General features: G+C 43.3%; 1 protein-coding gene across 1 annotated transcript in view; it reads right to left on the bottom strand.

Annotated features, from left to right (window-relative positions):
* AKAP13 (A-kinase anchoring protein 13) overlaps positions 1 to 21,672 on the bottom strand; it is a 197,389-nt gene that overhangs the window by 62,022 nt on the left and 113,695 nt on the right. The window contains exon 10 of the mRNA XM_086756870.1: positions 2,855 to 2,936. Within this exon, the coding sequence (XP_086612996.1) occupies positions 2,855 to 2,936 (82 nt within the window). The remainder of the gene's footprint in view (positions 1 to 2,854; positions 2,937 to 21,672) is intronic.

The following is a 21,672-nucleotide window of genomic DNA, read 5'->3' as shown; positions in this document are numbered from 1 at the left end:
TTCACCCTTGAATTACACCTGACAAATTCCATCTCTGGCAGCGTCAAGCTTGCACATTAACCCAACGAAGACAGGTTTGGGTCGCTCAAAGCCATTTTTTTCCCTTCCCTGTTCTTAACCTGCACCTGACAGCAGCCATCAAACATCCCGGCCACAGCCCAGCCGGTGGGAGCAGGCCGTTGGTGAAGGAAATAAAGTTAATTTATTGACGACAGCGCGGCTGCCCCCATTCAGGGCAGGGCGGGGGCAAAGCCAGTCGGAAACCCCATTATCCCACAGAGGAGTTTCCACACCGCGGAGAATTGGAAAAGCACTTATTGGAGGCGGTGCGGCTGCTTCCCGGTTCTGTTCCCTTTCGGTAAACCTGGAAAATCTGAACTGCTTTTCCATCACCGAGGGGGAGAAGGGAGGAGGAAGAGAAGAAGAGAGGGGGAGAGGGGGGAAAAAAGGAAGGGAAAAGCAAAGAAGAGAGGGAGAGGCTGTAAGGGAGCGGGCCAGGGTGTTGGCCGTCCAGCTGGCAGCCGGCAGAGCGTGTCCGCAGCCCAGACTGAAAAACAAAGTGGCTCGAGCCACGTTCCAGTGGAAAATCTGCAGGGACAGTCCAGATGTGCCAAGGGACAGATACCTCGCCCCAACAATAAATCACAAGAGGCAGTGAAAGGTTCTGCAGGAGCCTCTGAGGGACAGAGGAGATGAAGGGTCAGGGAAGGCCGATGAGAAGCAGAGTGATGGGACCCCCCCACATCTGTGCTGAGAAACTGATTTCCAAACCCTCTCTTTCCTCCCCTCTCCTTTATTTTCAGTTGTTTGTGGGGGTCTTCTCTACCTTTTTTTCAGTTAGCTCACTGGGTTTGTCTTTGATTTAAACTGAAGGGGCATTGCACAATGCTGTGATCCATCTCCCGCTCCCGTGACCCGGCGAGCCTCAGTGACAGTGCCGCCACGGTACGGGAACTGCGACTCCCGCCACCCATCCATCCCCTGCTCCCTGCACACGCTGGACTGCTAGCGCAGCCGAAAAACACAATGATGTATACTCAGAGTGCATGGTAACGCACTTCTGCAGATAACAGAAGCAAAAAAAATTACATAATAAAAAGCCCTGGGAAGAAAATTTCCAAGCAACTCTTTTACGTTTATTTTCCAAAGTCTCATGTCCTCCAAGACAGGGCTGAGCCCTCCAATTCCATGCTGATAGCTGTGTACCTGCCACACTCCTCCAGGCACTTTATTTCAAAACCACTGACAGAAAATGAGAATTTATGGTTTCTGGAGTTACCTTCTAAGATTTGAGGACTCTGTCCTTACAAGCCATTTCAGCATAACTATTCACAGATGAAGAAGGTCTAATTCTCTATGAGGTTGTGTATTTTTAAGTTACCCACATCACAACAGCTCGTGGTTTTATTGCTGTTAGGTGTTGCCAGATTTTTCTTGCCCTCTCTACGCTGCAAAACACTGCAGCCGGAGGGACGTGCGTGCAGTAAGGACGTTATTTCTAGAATGACCAGAACCTGCAGAGCCTGAGATTTTCCTGCTGCTTCCATCTGATCAGAGAGCTCATTAAGCAACTTGAAAACTTGCGTCCTTGTGCCTGAGTTACACACACGTATTGCTATAATTATTAATACAGATTTGTATATACAGCTACCAGATTACATAATTAATATCATATTTCTATATTGCATTACAGAATTAGTATCTAACATTGATTATAGATTTGGCAAGTCAAATTGCACATGTCATTTTGCGGCCAAATGGAGCACAATAACTCTTGTCTGAAGCTTAGAATACCAAACCAAGATGCAAGGGATTTGGGGACACAATTAGGAAAGAAGCAGCATGGTGATACCACAGGTTCTCCCGTAAAACACTCTTGAAACAGCCATTCACTGTTCAAGACTATCGTAAACAGAGCTTTTTTTTTTTTTTTTTTAAAAAAAAAAATAAAAAAGGACTTAAGTTTTAGGGGAGGTTGAACTTCTACATAGAATAAATCCCTCAGGTCAGTCACCCACATTATCCTTTCCTAGCACACACCCTGAAAAGACTTGGTTTGAATTTCACATCAACAGTCACATTCAAACCTTTTCTTTCAAGACTCTCCAATAAATTGAAGGGGATTCAGGTGAGATGTGTGCTCGTAATAAGAGCAAGGCAAGAAGTGCCCTCTCTATCACCAGTCCAAGGAAAGTCACTCTTCAAGGCCCTGATAAATTACTCTATTTGTTTGGAACATGCGTAATTCAATGAAAGGAAATGTTTTTTTTTTTTTTCTTATCTTGTACACCAATCCCTCTTTGAAATTTGCCCAGACAAGATTCTGTTCCAGTGGAAGAGCCAGAAAGTGCCATCCAGCACACAGGGCCGGGAGCTCAGCATGGCTGGTGGGCAGGGTGTGGGAACGATGGCTCTAAACAACCTTCCTGCTTCCTGGAGCCTGGAAATCACGGCAACTTTCAGGGGAGGAAAAAAAAAAACAACACCAAAATAAAGCCACTGATTTAGATCTAAATATGGACTCAGGAGTTTAAATTTCAGACTTTTTTTCCTTTTACCATATTATCATTGTAGCTAGAAACGATGTCTGTGTCCGCAGTCATGCTTTCAAGTTTATTTAAAAAAAAAAAAAATAAATTGAAATACTAAAGTACTTGAAATGCGTAATTACCTAAGAAGGTGACACACCATACAGCTCACTGCAAGTCAAGTGCTACAACCATGTGCTAGCAGTGACTCACGGCAGATTCATTACACATTTTCTTTAGTTTACGTATTTTCCCCGCCAAGGCAAGGATGTCAAAAAAAAGAAGAAAAAGATGCTCATCCGAGCACCCACCAGCACGCTGCTCACCTGGAGACTCCTGTGTCCCCTTGCGTTCCAGTAGGGAAGAATCGGGACATGGCTCCAGTGAACACCAGCTTTCACGGTTTATCTGAAAAAAAAAAAAAGACCAGAGCAAATCAAAGAAAGGCCACTCTCACTAACGGCCCTGTTAGCCTCCACTGCAATGTCACTCTGCATCAACCTGCAGATATATAGCTATAGCTTAATTTTGTCCCAGTAATAAAAACCTCAAAACTAATTTATGACTTTTTTTTTTAGCATCACTAAACAAACCATTAAAATACGCCAAAATTTTATTTCTCCATGGAAAGTATGATTTCAAGGTGGCTCCTGCTCAAGGCAGGAGCTCAGAGGGAAGATGAGCCAGAGTTCAAGCTACTAGTTTAGGATTGAAGAAAATTGGCTTCAATTCTCGCTACCATTTGTAGTGGGACTGCAGGCAAGACACTCCTCTACTTTACGCCTCTATTTGCAGGATAGCAATTCCTTGCCACCCATATTACTTTAAAGATAATTACCTTAAAGATAGTAAGGTGCTCTGATAATGTGGGAATGAGGCCTATGGAAGCGCCCAGGTCACAGTGACAATCAGAAGCACTTTATGTTTGCATTAACTGTAATGACGGTGATGTTAGAAACCCCCATTTTAACACTAAGACACATCACATGGTTTATTTCAACATCAGCCCTTATCATCTCACCCTGTCCCTCACCCCTTCCGTGACTTTCCAGTCTTTCAGCAAGGATGACTGATCTGTTCTCAGTCTTCTCCCCCATCTGCCTCCTCTTTACTCTTCCTCACACGGGTTGTGTTGTGTAACATTCCGACTCTGAAGTCTGCTGGACTATCCACAACCCTTGGCTCATCCAACATATGCTTCCTTTTGCTTTTATCTAGAGCTGGTAGACTTTGGAGGCCCCTTTGCTCTCCCTCCTTCAGCAGCTCCGTTGTTCCTCCTAGCGAAACGCCTCTATTCATCAAATGCAAGCAAATCCCACCTGGCCAATCCCATGTCTCACATCACAAAATCCAGAGGTTGTTTCCCCTCCTGACCTGCCTCAACACACAGGATCTCTGTTACGTTGCAGCAAAAAGCAAGCTACTGAAATGGATGACTTTGTGTATACCTACCCTCTGTTTTTTTTTTCTCTCCTGAAACAATTTCCTTTTCCCTCTCTCTGTAAAACACAGGATTTTCACTATTCACTTTTTGCCTCTGACCTGTCTTTGTATCTCCTCTGTGATCCTGTTCCATTTTTGCACTCCATTGTCAGACTCTCATCCCCTCTGTGTTCTCCTTTCTCCTGTTACGAAACGCACTTTTCCCCTTTATTATTATTATTTTTTTTAATAAAGAAAAATCAAGACACTCCTACCCTTGACCTGACTTGCTGCTTTGACTAATGACCCAAATCCTTCTTCCCTTTCTCCCTGAGATAATGAAACTTGTTATTTGCAGCTGTTGGCTGCCGCTCCTCACGGATCCGGCTGCACCCCCCTGCCCTTCACCCGAGGGGCTCCTGCCAGCACCTCCGCTCACCTCCCGATCACCACACCGCAGAGTTAACACTCCACTCCTCCAGACCTGTCAGCTACTTTCTACAGCACATTTTTCTTCCTTAGCTTTTGTCCTCCTCCATACTTCTGTGATGACAAAAAGGGGTTGGAAGGGCCTTTGACAGGTCAGCTAGTCCCTTTCTGCTGCTCCAAGCCAGGCTCAACCATAATCTGAGATGTCTTAATCCGACGTGCCCTGAAAACCCTCCTGCAGCGAGGATGCCGTGACCTTCCCCAGTCAGCAGTTCTTGCTGGGGGAGACAGAGAAGAAGCAGAGAAGATCTGAGGGGGAAAATGGGCAGGAGTCTCCCAGGAGAGGTGAAGGAGACCTCGTGCCCTACCAGAGTCAGGTCTCAGGGTGACCTCAGTGCACAAATCACCTGGACGTTCCTCTCCACCTCCATGCCATTTTACAGGCTATTTTTCTTCGATACAATGTACACTTCCTATCAGCTGCTCGCTGCCTCTGCATTATACACTTAAAACAATATTTTTTTTTGTTTTCCAAAGTGACGTAAAGATGTTGAACTGTAACTGCTGCACAGACAGTGGCTCACTGTTTGGATTCTTTCAACGGCAGAAAGATACTCCCTGTTCTCAGCGAGGCTGAGGGTATCTGACCTGAGCAATTAAACTTCCCTGCAGAATTTATACATACTTTTTTAGTCTTAAAAGAGCTGTAAAGTCAATAAATACCATGTTCATATTCTTTTCTCTCCAGACAAAGCAGAATCTTTTTTTGCAGCCCACCATCTTACATTTTATTAAAAGCAGATCTAGAGGTTGAGTCTGAGTACACATAGGAGGACAAATGCAAATGTGTTCAAGTCCACACAAACGAAGGAACGACCCATTTCAGATATAAAATGAAATTGTGCCTCCTTCTGACTGGCTTGCACCTAACTCCTTCCTCATCTCATTGAGCCTGATCCTCCTTACTCTTAAACCAATGTATCTCCATCAAATTTAAGAGAACTACTGATTTATACTGATATCCACAACTGGAAATTGATAATTAAACATCCTCTTCAATAATTAGCAGTAAGAAAGCAAAAGATGAGGAGGTTCAAGCCTATCAGTTGATTGCTAATAGAATAAACTATACTAGGCTGAATTAACATTATATTTTTTCCTTTAATAGAACCAATTGAGTCATTCACTGAAAATGCATTATAGACATTGGCATTTTTTCAAAAAAGATTTGAGTATTTTTCCCATTACCCAGCCAACTCTCTCCTCTGCCCTGTGACTTTGCCAAGTATTGAAAACGTCTGTTTTTTTTTTTTTTTCTATTAAAAAAGTAATGAGAGAGTATCACTGAGGTTTAAGGTGTTGTTTCAGATATTCCTGATTATGTACAAAATAAAACTTTAGGAACTAAGTATTTATCTCAGTAGCCCTGATTCAGGAATAATCATCACCATCATCAAAATACAAACAAAGGAAACCACTACTATATACAAGTATTCCTTATGCCAAAACGAGCCCAGACAGGATTTGAGGGAGGTTTACTGCGTGCTCTCAGGAAACTGGGTGGTCCACAGATGCTCAAAACACAAACCCCACCATCCTCAGCCCAAGACTGAGTACTAGGATCCCTCTTCAACAACTGGATTCTGCTCATATTTACTCAGGACTGCAGGTGCAGATAGTTAAGAGTTGTAGAGAAAATACCATTATAAAAGCACCTGAACATCAAGGGCTGGGGAATGCACCACCATGAAGAAATTAAAAATGAGTTTGTCTTGGGATTTTGTGGACATGTGTGCATTAAATGTAACAAAATTATTCCTTCCTTCTTCCTTTAGTCTCTGTTTTGCTGAGAGTCCAATGACAGGACCGCAGGCTGGTGGCCACAGAAGATGGCAACACTCCCAGGCACTTTCGGCCTTGCCCACACTGATTACAGCCCATCGGTTCTTGGCATCCCCAGTCTTTGCGGTGGGACCAGAGGATGCAGCAGTGTTCAGATGGTAGAAGGGAATATGGAACAGCCTCTGGGAACAGAGCTTCAGTGCGCAGCTTTTGAAAAAAAGCCAGGAGAGAACCAGCTATTTTTCCATGCAGAAGCCTGAATATGTTTATCTGCAGCTCAGACACAGAATGAATCATGGAAGCACATCCCCAGGCACCAAAAACTGAATCCCAAAGGATTTTCTGTTTGCCTGTGAAACACTAGCAGATGAAATGTCCAAAAAGGGCTTTAGGACACCAGCTGGAGTAGCAAGCAGCAGACAGTTTGATTGCTCTTCCTGGGCAAACATGCATGTATTTCCTGACTCTCAGAGGCATCTTCCTGCAGATACTGAATTTGAAACTTGATGTGATTTAATGCAGAAACCTCTTTACTTAAGAAAAGGACAGCACTGGACAACCCACAAGACAAACAGGGCCGGGACGTCCTCCATCACGCGGGAATGATGAGTGACCCCAGCCTCTATTCCCAGGCTCTTCCTTCCTCTCTCCTTGCATGAAAGTCTTGGCCGAGGAGTTATCTAATCCCCTCCAGCACTCATGGTGCCTGCCCACGAAAACCAGAATCAAGACCAGAAGACATTTCAAAAATGTCTACTTCTGGCACAGCATCGCGGTGCAGAGCTTCGTAGAAACATTTGCCTCAAGGGCCAGTCACTACTTGGCTCCAATGCACACCTCCTACCTTTCCACCATGGAAAAGTCCCTTTCTCCCCCTCTGGTTTTATTCTAACTTTTCTCGCCTTCCACTTCACAATAAAGAAAACACACTGACCTCTCAGGAAATCTTCTGCTCTTTTAAACATTTGCACTTGTCAACCTCACGGGTAGCAACATAAATCAACATCTCCAGAGCAGAAGGAACCAAATGATTTTAACTTTTATTTCCTAGCAAATCTCCAGACATTCATCTTCCCTCCATATTGTTTTAACTTTGTCCTAAATTTAAAAGTTTCCATTTGTCTCCTTTCTCCCCCACCCAAGTACACCATACTGAGCAATAACTGACACTAGGAAAGACTCAAAATATCCACTGAAGCAGAAATAGCAGAAAACAAAAGATACTTTAAATTCAATATAATTAATTTGTTTAATAATCAGGAATGATACAACAATTTTTTTTTTAAAATACAAATCTTAATTATCCTCTAGGAACTATCTGTTCCTGAAAATTTCCTGTAGGATAGTTTTTGTTGAAGAAATTTGTACACAGAACTGGAATTCAATGTTTATTCTGAGCAACTACTAACTTTACCATTCCATTTACAATTGAATTATCCAGTTGCCTCTAATTCCTGATCTGGAAACTAAAGCAGCAGTTGATTCACTCCTTTCACAAAAAGCACCTTTCAAAATCCTGCAAACATCTTTCAAAAGCAGCACACGGAACGGGACACCTGGGGAAGGAATTTCCACTGTCTTCCTTCAACAGTCGTTGATGCAAAAAACTCCATATACACAAAACTCACATTAAGAGCACAAATCACTGCTTTGGCAACCATCTTGCCAGACAACATTAAAAGCAGACATATCAATTTGCTTGCAAATTCCAGATTTTTTTTAATTGAATTTTTTAATAATCTCCCTGTGTATTTTCTTAGATTTAGGGGAAGATTTTACCATGCAGATGAGGACCATTCTCCAATGTATGCCAAAAGGGACAAAGTGACAACACTTGCATTTCTGCAATGATTTCTGTGGAGATTTATCTTCTAGCACTGTGAATATGCTACACTGACCCTTTTACCTCTACAAAACTGGTGACACTGTATTAGGACATTTTTTAAGGAGGTCCAAAGTGACCTTGCTCACAGCAACAAGTGAGCAGTGCTATAGAGAACTACACTAAAGGATAACACCAGAAGAAGCTTCTACAACCACAGGATATTTTAAACAATTGAATAAATTAGCATTTTGTGGTGTAAGAGCAATGCTGAATTCCTAGAGTGCAGTTTTGCCCTGGCAATGTCCCAACTGGGGAAAGGAACAAGTGCCCCAAGAACATTTTCCAGCCCTTGGCACTAGGATGTCCTCCACTAGCAGAATTAAGAGTCCTGTTAACAAGAAGTTTTAATTAAGCTTTAAAAATAACAGTAGTGGCTTTGCATGGAGCAAAATTCCCAAACACATATGTGCCTAAGGTGAAAACACGAGTTTCATTTAAGTTATCCTTCCAGTTCTAATTCTACACAGGACACAAACACAAAAACTCAGAAGTTCTCCACATCATCATAAACAAACTTCTCTTTTGCCAACCCTTCAACAGACCAGTGCAGACAGCTGCAGGATTAATGTTCAGAGTCATTTTAGGGCCACAGAGTCCAATGAGACACCGCATACCCATCATCTGAGGACGGTACTTCCCTCAGGAGGATAACCCCAAAGAAGAAATGTATGGAAGATTTCAACTAACTGAAAACATGGAAAAGAAAAAGCTGCCTAAGTATGATAACATATAATGGAAGAAGCCTTAGTTTCAGGTAATTTGGGGACCTTCTCCACGTACTACTTTTAGCTTAGGATGCTGCAAACTGCACTTTGCCTTGAGTGGGCAGGGTTCACTCCAGAGCATCTTCTCTGGCACTGGGGTAGAGCTACCAGAGCAGCTCTCTGCCAGGGAGCAGAGCGAGCAATTGATAACGCTGCCCCTTTAATTTCAAAAAGCCTTAATTATTTTTGTAACATTGGGCTAGTTTTAATTTTATGAATATGTTCTGATCTTTAACTGGAAGCTGAATGGGATCTGTTAATTTGAAGAGCACCTCAATCAAACCTTGTTTCCCTAGTTCTGAAAAAACTTACAACTTCTGCCTACATCTAACAGTTTGAGCATTCACCTACAAAGATGACTTGTAGATACAGGCAACGAGCGACTGCGAAACACTTCCAGTTCTGATTGCTCAGCCTCTCATTGTCAAAGTGAGCCCATTTCTTATTTTCTAACTCTGCACAACACAGCCTGTTCATCCAGACATGAAGGCTGGTCTGACTTCTCATGTATTCGCAAGGTGCCAGCCAGCGTGGTTTCTGCGTTCTGTCCCCAGATAGTTATATTTGTGGTAGCAGGCACAACATAAAAATGAGACAGGGCTGCCAGCTCACACATGGGCACACTGAGATTTCCCATTTTGGAAAAACATCGTACAGACTGCTTTACCCTGCACGTAGCTGCTCAGAGCTCATCGAATTGTTCAGCCAAGCAGATTCCCACATCTTCTCCGTCAGTTGCTACAATGCAATCCCAGCAGGAAAGATGACGGTAAACTTTTATGCCATTTCTGCATCTTCCAAGCTTTCTTGTACAGTGGCAAACCACTATGCTCAGAAACCAATTTTGTTACGTCCGCGTTGCTGCAGCAGCAAAAAAAGCAGCAGTAAAGATGAAGTCCTACCTCCAACACAGAGGCTAGGACACTGATTTACCCATTACCTCTTGCTTTTTCCTATGTGAGGAGGAGGAAGAAACAATGTTAAAGCTAAAAATAATTGTGTGCATCAACCCTCAGTGTTGCAGAGGGGTTTTTTTGTTGTTTTTAGGTTTTTTTTTTGTTTGTTCCCCCGCCAAAACTCCACAAGCCACTGTTTCAGGCACAGTCTAAACATGGAAAATTTGAGACCCAGCATGCTGACCCTTCAGAAGACACGCATGGCAAAACAGCTGGTAGGAACCAAAATTCTTTCATGACTCCATCTAAGAATGGTTGCAATCAATGCAAATATAATCCCATCTATAAACATTTAGTAACCGAAATGACACAAGATCATCTCTGTTGACAACTTGTCCCAGTTGCCCTTCTCCACCAGCTGTTTTTCTTTCCAATGTCACGATTACCGAGTTCCCCATCTTAAAATAAAGCAAAGAACATATTCATCCACCACTCGAAGAAAAGACATCTTGCCTGAGTCAATTTGTAGGCCAAATCAAAAGTTGTTTGGTGCTTTGCAGGTATCTTGTTAAAATTTTATCAGGATCAAGCACTCTTAATGGATCCCATTTGGGTTTGCTTTTCTTGTAAGGATATTTACTTGCAGTTCAATACTTGACACTTCAGAAATTCTGTCCTCCTAACTCACCAAAACATAGAGACCTAGCTAAAGTACAGTTTTATTTAAGTATTTTAATTCAAAACAAAAATCTCCACCCCCCAGCTCCCTCATTAAAGGTCTGATCCAACTCCCATTAACGTCAAGAGATGATCCACCACTGACGCACTTTAGTGCTGGCTTGGATTCCTGGATCATCAAAACTTAATTTAATCTATCGATTATGTTAAAGAAACCATCTAAAACATGAAGAATGACTAAAAAAGTCAAGCTAACTGTATGATGAGAACTGTAGCTCTCACTCGCACCCTCCTATTTTCAACATCTGCAGCCTGCACAGCCAATGTTCGGAGCAGCACCACGTGCACGCACGCACACGTCTGTGGACACTGAGTCATTTGCAGGAACAGACACCATCACCCACAGTTTTGAAACTCTATTAGGAAAATACTAGCGGGAACTAATGAGAGCCACATTTTGTTATAAAATCTAAGCTTTGCTGAACAAAAACTAATTTAGGCAACTGATGACATCAGACATACTGAAGTCAGATAATTATAGTGAATTACATTTCAACCCAGGCATTCAGATTACTTTATAAAAAAATATATAGTTTTTTATATTAGCAACCGAGGTTGCCAGGGGTACCAGGTCTTCTCCCAAGAATTAGTAAGCAGTCACTTCGTATGAGGAGTGTGTGTACAATATGTCTACATTTTTTAATGACTCATAGGGTGTCTAGAGATTGAATACCATAGGATTCAATCCACAACTAGCATCATTAACATGAGAGTTCATAAATACTCAACAAAATTCAGTTGGTACAGAAAACAAGTTACAGTTATTTGTGTCACTAAAACCCTAAGAATAGAGTGAATTAAAGGAAAATATTTTTAATCCTACACAGTGCAAATTAACAAGTGCTGGGTCTATTTTAGTGTAGATGAAGTAGAACAAGAATCAGCTGAAAATAAAATTGTTCTGTGTTCTCAACTCTGAAACAAGAGCAAGAAGCAAAAATCATAAAAAAGGAAGCCACATGATCATACAGAAACCTACTGCCTCAGCTAAGAAAAGAGAAGTGAGAAAAAGGGAGAGGGAAAGGAAATGCTCTTCCCGGAGTTCAGATCCCTAAGTTGGGCTGTGCTTTGCAGTCCCTCTGGCTGCTTTCCGATTTCCATCCACTTTGCCAGGAAACTGCTGAAGCTCCAAAAAGCTGTTACGGAGACAGGACATTCCCAGACTGCCACTGTGCCATTTGGTGGAGCACTTGCTAATTTTAGATTAGAGGAGGAACACTGTGGGACAATTAGCCAAGAGTCACTCCTGGCTCTTGCTCCAGCCCATCCTCAGACAAAACTCACATGCAAACAGCAAGACTGACAGCAACACCCTTCAAACAAACAAAACACAGAGGCAAAGGAGGATCCACCGTGCCTTTTTTGGCAGCATACATCTTTCAGGGCCCACACGCAATTCCACTCCAGGAGCAACCACTGGAAATGAAACCCCTTTGCCAAATGGCGCCTTACAGAGAAAACCCACCTGCAAGTGGTGAAGGCTGCAAAACAGGAGGGGACCATTCAACGACAGAGGACAGGGAAGATGGCCAGAGAGAGGTCTCCGAAAGGGTATCTGACTGCATTCCACAAGAGATTATTTGTTTGTAGGGATAATAATATTTGCCATGAAACGGTTTCTCAAAGCCACCTCCATGCTGAAGGGCAAGAGCTTTTCCACCTGTTCCCCCTCTCTGCACCATCCAGCTCAGGAGACGGGTACAGCGGGGAACAGACAGACGCGTTAGAGATCGGGAAAGGAACCCATAAATAAGTGTTCACAAACATCATACCTTTAACAACACCACATCTACAGTCCTGTCCACCTTGGAAATGTCGCACAGGCTGTATCGCCTCTTATGGCGTTCGTACATTTTGTCCAAAAAGCTGGGAGCGGAGGAGCAGAGCCCACCATGAACCCCGGGCTGATCGCGGCCAGGCGTGCTCCAGAGCTCTCACATACGTGCTCAGAGGAATCTCTGTGTCTTCAGAACACCAGCCTCTTAACAGGAAAAAGAAAATCCCAGAGCTGCGACCAGCTGATAAAGTCTTCTCAGAACAGATTTGCTTATACAGGCAACGCAGGAACTTATAGCAAACAAAAGATACTTGAAGAGAGCTTTAAACATACAGGAATTTTTTTTTTCTGCAACTGCTAAGAATGGTATCAGCCTTCCTGTTATAGTAATAATAATAATAATAATTAAAAAAATGTTTTCCAGACAACTTTGATATCCAAAAAGCACCAGAATGAAAACCCTGTCCGAAAAGAGAACAAAAGCCAGATGTGTGCAGCAGGAACCCTGACGCTCCGAGAGGGAAGGCGGAAGGTAGGCTCAGCCACGACGGGTGTAGTTCAGGAAAAAAAGAAAAAGAAAAAAAAAAAAGCCGATCACCATATCCAATGTAAATACTGTCACCAACGTGTCACGCCCTTGTGCACTGAAAAAAACAATAAAAAAAGGTACTTTCCTCCTTTTGAGTGGGTCCACTGTTCACCAGACAGAAAGGCTCGGTTTTGCATTAAGTTTAAATTTCTAATGTCAGTACCAGGCAAAAGGAAAGAAAATAATGAAATAAAGCCACTCCCTCCTGATTTGGGCTGGGACGTCACTGCTTGCCTTTTCAGTCCTGCACCAGTGTTCTCCCAGCTTTCAAAACGTCTTTGCAGTTGTGGGAGCATGATTCATCCCTTCAGAGAGAAGGGAAAAAAAAAAAAAAAAAAAAAAAAAAGAGGAGGGAGAGGGCAAAGAAAAAGCTTTTCTTCACCAGCCCCTTCCAGCTCCGGCTGCAGGCACTCGCTGCGTATTTGCTCGGTGGAAAAAGAGACTGAGGAGCGAAGGGACGTGTTTTCAGGGAGATAAAAAGACTCTTCCTTCTCCCCCAGGCCAGGTGAATGAGAGACAATTTCAGGCTTAACGCTTCCCCAAAACAGGAATGGAAACTTATGACTTAATCAGTGCACACACAGAAGGAAAAAAAAAAAAAAAAAAAAAAAAAAAAAAAATCAGTCATTTACTTTTTTTTTTTTTTTTGCAACACAGAGCAAAAGACTTCAGCAACTTGCTCTACAGAAAATACAATTTTCCCTCTTTTATTCTAGTCTGAATGGCAGAACTTTATTCTTTAAAACAAAAAGATAAAAACCCACACCTCTAAAGTTTTTTCCTCTTTCTATGCTGGGCCAGTCAGAGCCTCTCTCCGCTCTCAATAGCTCATTCACATCAGCTGGGCCCTGCCTGCGCGCTGCCACATGGTTTCCTGTTTTCAAACTGCCCCCTTGCAGTCCCCTCTGCTTTCCACCCCACCCTGACCTCTCCAGGGAAAAAATCTTTCCATACTTCCCTGGCTTTAGACGTTCGCTCATTCACCGATTCAAAAGGGAATGGGGGCGGTTCAGAAAAAAAAAAAAAAAAGAAAAAGAAAAAGAAAAAAGAAAGAAGAAAAGGGGAAGGGGGGTTTCTGTGGTTGGGAGTTTGTCGCGAGCAGAGCTCACTGCTTTTCTGGGCAGAAAAGCTGGAAACGCAGGGATTGTTAATCCCGTGTTGCAAGGCAGGAAACGCAGACATCGGAAACGGTGCTTATCAACCAAACGTTTAATCACAGATCTCCAAAAGTCGTCCTCCACGGCGCCGGGGAAGTGGGCCTACCTCCTGCTGCTGGGATTTGCCCCACTCGTGGAGCTTAGTTACGGGTTTGGGGGTCTTTCATCCAGCCCCGCAGGGGCCCTGGTTGTACGAGGCGCTTCGTAAGCACCAGCTCAAGCTCTGGCAAAGGTGACTCAAACCCCGCAACCTGCCGAAACGGATAAAAAGGAGAATTTTTGGCATTTACATGCAAGATGAGTCTTCCAAAGGAGGTCTAAACCCATCTGCTGCAAGTGGGCCCTCCAGCTCCTCTCTTTCCAGCGCTACCCAGTCTTCTGGCCACTCAAAAACATTGCACCAGCAGTTTGGCTGTGAGTAACCCAGGAGCTGACTCCCCTCTGCGCCTGTTTGGTAAAACACCAAAGAACAGGAGCTTACAGAAACACAAAGTACTATTCTGGGCTCTCCTGGGTGTGACACCCCAATCTGTACAGCCAGACTACGCAGAAGCATAACTACCCTCTAAACTTAGCGGACTCAGTAAGCAATCTGAGAAGGGTGTCTTTTCCTCAGACTACAGCACAGCTTGGTGGCACCGCGGCAAGCCACCGATCAAAGGCCCACCTCTGGGCATCACGCCACGAACACGTCCTCACGCGCTGGAGCGGGCTGGGAACTCGCAGCTCTCTCCAGTAAGTGACATGGGTATGCTCTTACCTAGTCAAAGTGAGGTATCTCCCCCCACTTTCATTAGGCTGCAGTCTCTCCCTCACAACCCAAAGCTTCATCTCCACCACACCACCGGCTGAACCAAGGAGGATCTCCTCTACGAGGCTCTCTTACAGCTACAATCCTCAGCTCAGGATCTCAGCTAATGACTCTCTTCTCCTCAACAAGCAGAGCTTCTGCTTTCAGTATTAGGACACATACAAAATGTGGTAGTACTTTGGGGACTTTCTGGAGCCACCAGTTTTCTCCACAAGTAATGAATCCCAGCAATCATGTGCCTGTTGAGATGAGGAATCAGAAATGGCTGTGATAGCATTCCAGCCCTTCAAACACTACCATAAAAGGCAGGGATTTCCTCAAATCTAAATTTACAAGACTGGAACCTATAAACAGAGTGTGTGAATTTAGTTCAGGTAAAGGAATTCGCAGTGGTCGCTGTGCCTTAATCATGCTCTACCGTTTCATTATGGAGCGTATGTATTTTTTAACTGATGCAGCAGTTAATTTTGTTTTCAGATCAATTTCATTACGGCTGCAGGTACATAAGGCCAACATTCATCCAAACGACAGCTGCACAGCTCTGTCCAGGTAAGGACTTCACCTCTGAACCGCAGAGCCCCTCTGGCAACCAGATGTTCAGTTGCACAGCTCAAGCAATGCCCACCTTGCACAACCGTCTATTGTGGCTCATGTTATCTCACTAGTCTCACAGGTAAGGAGAAATGAAAATCATCTCTTGCCAAAGGAGGTGGGAGACACCCTGGGAGATGTGCAGCCTTCATAGCAGGAAGTTAAAAAGAGGAGGCCAATTTTTCTGAGTTATGCACAAGCATCCTGATAGGACCAAAAGGCACAAATAACCCAATGCATGCCTTCATGGGACAGGAGGGAACACAAACTTCAGGTGCAAGGCGCAGGCAGGTGGCAGGAGCTGGCCAGGGAAGCTGCCAGGCCAGCACCAGGCACATGCCATGTCCCAGGACTCAGTATGCACCCAAGCCCTACCTGTGAATCAAGATGATGACCTGCTTTCCCCCATAATTATGTGTCTTGATCTAGAAAAGGTTGCCAACTGATCCCTCTGGACTCCTCTACACCTTCAGACACAGAGGGAAATAATCAACACAAACAAACAAACCAATACAAAATATTCCCCCCTCTCTCTTCTCTTTTTATTTTCAAATTTAAGCTTCTAAATCCCTCATTTGTTCCAAGAGTTTTTCTGTGGTTATGTTCCTGACTCACAGCCAAGATCAGGAGGCCAGTGACGACTACAGACACCCAAAGTCCATCTCCTCTTCATTTCCAGACTTCACTGTTGGGGAGGGGGGAGAAACGTAATATAAACAAATAGAAGATAATGTGCCAGACACACTCCCCCTTGGGAGACCATCACTCTCTTCCCATGTTAGGTGGGGCTTTTGCTGCATTGTTTCAGGCTGGAAATCTTGCCTTGCACACAGCCTTATGTACACACAGGCACGACGAGCAGACTCAGAAGACAGACGAAGCAGAACAAAGGTATCCAGTCTTTGTCCATCTATTTAAGGCAGTCCCTTAAACGCCACACGCGTGTTTACATGATACATAGCATTTATGCTCAGAAACACAATGCGCCAGACAAGCAGAGGATAAAGATTAATTTTAAAAAACCCTACTCCAACGAGTAAATGATTCTTTTTTTTTCATCAAGTTGCTCAAAATGGAGCAGAGACGCGAGCAGCAGCCTGGGCCACCAGCTGCTGATGCGACAGTTCTGAGCTCCTTATTGAAAACATCTGGAAGTGCTGAGCCGCTCTGCGCAGACAGGAGTTTGAAACTATCCAATCGGTTCATATCCAAACCGAAGTCCAGCGTTGTGGATTTCAAGGGAAGGAAAAGGGAGGGTGGGGGGAGAAGCAAGCACTCGATCGCACCATATGATCTGTAACTCATCCAGATAAAACTCCTCCTCCTCTACCCGCTAACAGACCTCTTAATGACAAGGAAATCATGGTTATTCTGAACAGACTGCACTATTGTTATCTGTTTCAAATTACTTTTGCCATATCGTTATGAAACACTGAAAATGATGCAATCTGCAGAAATACTCAGGCGTATTAACTTTTTTAACTGCAGCTCTGATAGGAACTAATGGAGCAGAAGATGAAAGGAAAAAATTCTCCCCATTTTAAATAAGTCAAAGCCCACTTGTGGGCACTAAAACCAGGACAGAATAAATTAATCAGACAGCAAGAAAGAAGAATTACAATTTCAATTGCTCTTTTCTTAAAAGAAATCAGCTTTTTGGAAAGGGTTTTTAAAATTTTATGTTTCTGGCACTTGCAAGGATAGACAAAACAAACTTTTTTTTTTTTTTTAAAACTAAATAAGGCAAAGGAAATCTGCACTCTAATACTGCAAAGCCTGTGAGAGGAGCACGTCCAATCTGGAAGGGAGCGTACATCCATCACGTCTGCCAGGAGGCAGGTCAGCACTCGTGCGTGAGAGAAGACTGAGATGGATGCTCGAATGTGGATTTTGAAGAAGACCAGTCAGTTGCTGAACACTAGCAAGCACTCACACTGCAGACCTTGGTAAAGAGCCCTGGATGTTAGATAATGCATTTCTCATTTTTGCAGCAGCATTGCAAGACTGAGAGGAGTTTTGTGACCAACATCCTCCCACCTTGCCTGTCCATCCACATCCCTGCAGTGGCATTTTGGTCCAGGGCCACATCCCTCCAGCCATAACATGACCTGTCAGCATCCTCTTCACGAGGTGGCCCCAAAAGGCTGGTTGTGAATTTGGATTCCCCTAGGAGGCAGGGCATAGAAAGAAGAGGAGTCACGGAGAGGGACATGGACAGTCCCCCATGATCAGATGCCACAGGCAAGCACTGTGCTGCTGTAAGGGCAAAGGATCAGCGATGCAGGCAACAAGCCTTCACAATCCTGGTCCTAAAACACCTCAATGTTCACCAGCTCAACTTAATCCTTGGGGTAAATTGTCCATAGTACCAACACAAGTTTTCTTCTCCAGCCTGGGCAGCCCTGACTCTTCTAGAACTTCCCTATTTAAACCATTCAGATCTTCACACAATGGTCTAGAGAGAGACATTTCCTCGCAGAGCAGTATCGTGCTTTGAGACGACACAACCGAGCTGAATTCTCAATCCAAATAAACCACCATACAGCTGCAGGCAGTGTTTGAGCTCGAAGACATAACCATCTAACAAACAGCTGAAGAATCATGAAGGAGGAATGAGAAGGGCTTGGAAAGCTGTCAGACATACATATACATGGAGCACGTGTTTTGAGAAAATACAAAAACACCTTGAGAGACCTTCAGCCACTTCCTGACCTTCCTTTTCTAGTATTTCTCAGAGACTCAGTGTACATTTCTCAGGAATTTCTATTGTCCAAATAACCTTCAGAAAAATGCTGAAGCTTTGGTCTGCCACAGAGTATGCCTGAACATCCTTCCAGAGGAAGTCAACTGCCCATCCTACTGCTCCCAAATGACTACAGGAGAAATACATCCCACGCAAGAGATTAGCAACCCCTCAGCTGATCTTACATCGGTTTGCAACATCTAGTTCTGCCTTTACCAAAAATAACTGCAAATCGAGATGTCTGGCTGGCTGAAGTGCTGTGGGATCTTGGACCACGCCACAGATATTTATTTAGCGTGTTATGGGAGTTGAGAGAAATATTTCTTGCTTTCAAACTTGAGACGTGTTGTTTCACCCTGTAAATTCCAGCATCTTGAAAACGGGGAAGGGAAAACACAAGTGGATAAACTGGGAACAGTCTCCAAAACAGGCTGTCAAGGAGCACCTGAGCTAAATCAGCCTCCCAGAACCAACCTGCGCTGCATGTCCCCTGCATCCGCCAGGACACTGGCTGTTCCTGCGCTCAAGTCACTTCCCATCAGGGCATGGGGCCTAATTATCTACAGATGGGTAAAACGCAGGAATACCGGGATCTTTCATAAAGAATAACACAATTTTCAACCAAGTCATCTGGATGGGAGATATTGCTTTAGTATCACAGCTGGCTCAGCCCAAACTCAAGCTGCTGCTGCAGGGCGTCATCAGAAATGACATTCACTTCTTTGACGAGCACTAAAGCTGATCACATCAGCTTAGCTTAAATTTCCCTCATGTTTTTCAGTTGCTGGTAATGAATGTGTGAATTTTACCCACACGTAATCTTTACTAACTATGGTGATTCAAGCCCTCCTACTCTAAAGTCAGGATTACCATTTCTGGGATCGGAAAATATAATGACATAAATAAGAGTATTTAAAATAGTGAATTGTATTTATAGAACTTTTCAAGCCACTGTAAACATTATGCAAGCCACATGAAATTTTTTTGCACAGGCTATCGATCGAATAGGTGAAGCCTGCTCAATCCACATGATACCCAAACAAGTGATCTCCAGTACCTTGTCCTACAGAGGAGTTAAGGAGACTATCACATTTGTCTCAAGCTCACAAATGAAAAACTCAAAGGAATTTTTCATTTTTATATAATGCATAATAAAAAAAACAAGTTCTGACACCAATGGATAGACATAAGATATAACAAAGTATTGATTTAAGCGAATAAACCTATTTGTTTCATTGTGCCATAATAAAAAAGAGAAAGAGTAAAACCTTACAGTTCAAGGTGTGAGGTAAAATATTAGGATGAGTTTTTGTGCAGGAAAACAGACTGTCTTGCATTTGCAGAGTGCAGGAAACATCATATTGTCTTCCAAAATAATGGCATGATACCTGTTCCTGTAGGCACAGCACAGGAGACATCACCTCAGCCACACGGCTCTTGTACGAGCCATCATAAGAGATCAGTTCCAGGACAGACCTGCTGGATGTTTCTATCTAAAGAACTTAGGTATTTAGCTAAAAACAGAGACAGGATAGCAGATTACATAGATGAATTGGTGGATAAAGCCCAACAAAAATGACGCATGGTATCAGCGAGCAAAATGAACAGACAATATGACACATCTTGAGCTGAGGAAATTATTCAACTTTTACCATTCTTTTATGCTTCCAGTTTAAGGCACTGCAACGTAACTGAAAACCAGGAAAGGGTCATTCAAACGAATAAATCATGCCAGAAAATGATTCAGCTTCCCTCTTTTTTTCCTCTTTTTTTTTTTTTTTTCTTCTTCTTTCCCCTTTTAATTGAAGTCCCTAGGACTCAGCCCTTGGGAAGCCCACACAACCCTGTACTGTCCTGGCCAGGCACTCTGTTAAAAGGGAAAAAGTTCTCTCTATCTGTCTTTCATCTTGTAACTTGAAAATCTAGGAGGGGAAGCAGTGGGAAAACAGAGCACTGTACAAAGGCACCCATCATATTTCCAGGTCAATTTTTTGCTTGGCTGCTAATGAAGGCAGGGGATTGAAGACACCGTGGTATTTGTTTTGCCCTTCCAATTTTTCTGTTTGCTTTGTGGGGAGGAGGATCTCAGAGCTGACTGGTAACTGAGACGCTCTTGAGTGTGACCAAGCCCCCCTCTCCCCAGCAATAACAGATACTCCAGCTCACCCTCCTACCTACACTCACATCCAACCAATATTTTCATGCCCTCTCTACATGCATTTGGAAACTTGAAATAAAATCCAACGCAAACTTTGAGAGGAGGCATTTGGATTCCAGCTCCTGCCTGGGAGGTCTGCTGTAGGACCACATGAGTATTCATTTGCTCACTGTTTTATTCGTTTCCCTGGTAGTCCTCTGTAAAGAATATTAAACAAATATGTCTTTACAGCTCAAGAGGCCAAGAAAGAATATTGACTCTACGGAAGAAACACGTTTTTACCAATTTTTACCCCACTTTTATCCCTCTAGTCTGAAGACGTATATGCAAGGCTAAGGATTGAGTTTGTGAAGCCATCATTAAGCACTGCTACACCAATACATGCTAAACATGTTCTCCTCTTTAGTCCAATTGTAGAAAATATTCCTAAAAGAATTTCAGGACATAAAAATATATGTATCATTAACAGTCAGATACATGAAAGCATCATCATTGGTAGGAATTTTCTCAACTATTGACACTGCTCCAGAAAAATAATAAAATATTTATTTCTAAGGTTATAAACTAACATGCTACATGTCCTCTACCAGCTTTTCAAAGATCCCTTTACAGTAACATTCCTTGTTGCAGCGATAATTCCTAACTGGAGTAATGGATCCAAACTCTGCTCCTGTTTCTCCCCACTTGGTTAAAAGTAGGGAATGTCCCTGCAAGCATCAGGAATGTCAGCCCAATACAGGTGTTTCAGGAAAACTTCAGTTGCTGGGTTTTTGTGCTCCCCTCTCTCATTCCCTATCTGCCACAGCTGCTGCACCTCCATACATTTAACAGCTTTAATCAAAAGCTAAACAAACAAATTTAAACAAATGGATCATGATAAATGAGGCCAAAAATGTCAAAACCCAGCACTGACTATATCTGGGAGCCTTACAATTTCCCTGAGTTATCCTACCAATTCGGGCTATCCCAGGAGCTGCAAAGGTCACCACGCTGCAGATAAGGAAAATGGAACATCTGAAATTTCTCACTGGTGACTACAAGGAAAGGGTTGGTTTTATTTTTCTTAGGAAAATGGGGAGAAAATGTTCCGGAGCTCTCCTCGAGGCTAAAATCCACAACATTTACAAGACTCAGAAGCAAGAAAGCTTGCAGGTAATCAGCAGAATTGATGCCAGTTCAATCAAACCAAGCCAGTAACAGCAACAGGGAGGAGTACAGATTAGGCAGCACTGTTCTGTACAGAAAAAAAAAAATATCCTTTTTTGTTATGCAATGGTTAAATAACTTAACTAGAAGGCCCTTCTATCCCAAACTAGAATTGCTGATGGCTCAGCTAGTCATT

Source organism: Chlamydotis macqueenii, chromosome 12 (genome assembly GCF_036417535.1).
Source record: "Chlamydotis macqueenii isolate bChlMac1 chromosome 12, bChlMac1.mat, whole genome shotgun sequence".
Taxonomy (NCBI): Eukaryota; Metazoa; Chordata; class Aves; order Otidiformes; family Otididae; genus Chlamydotis; species Chlamydotis macqueenii.
The sequence above is the reverse complement of the archived record's forward strand: the minus strand, read 5'-3'. Positions and strand labels throughout refer to the sequence as shown.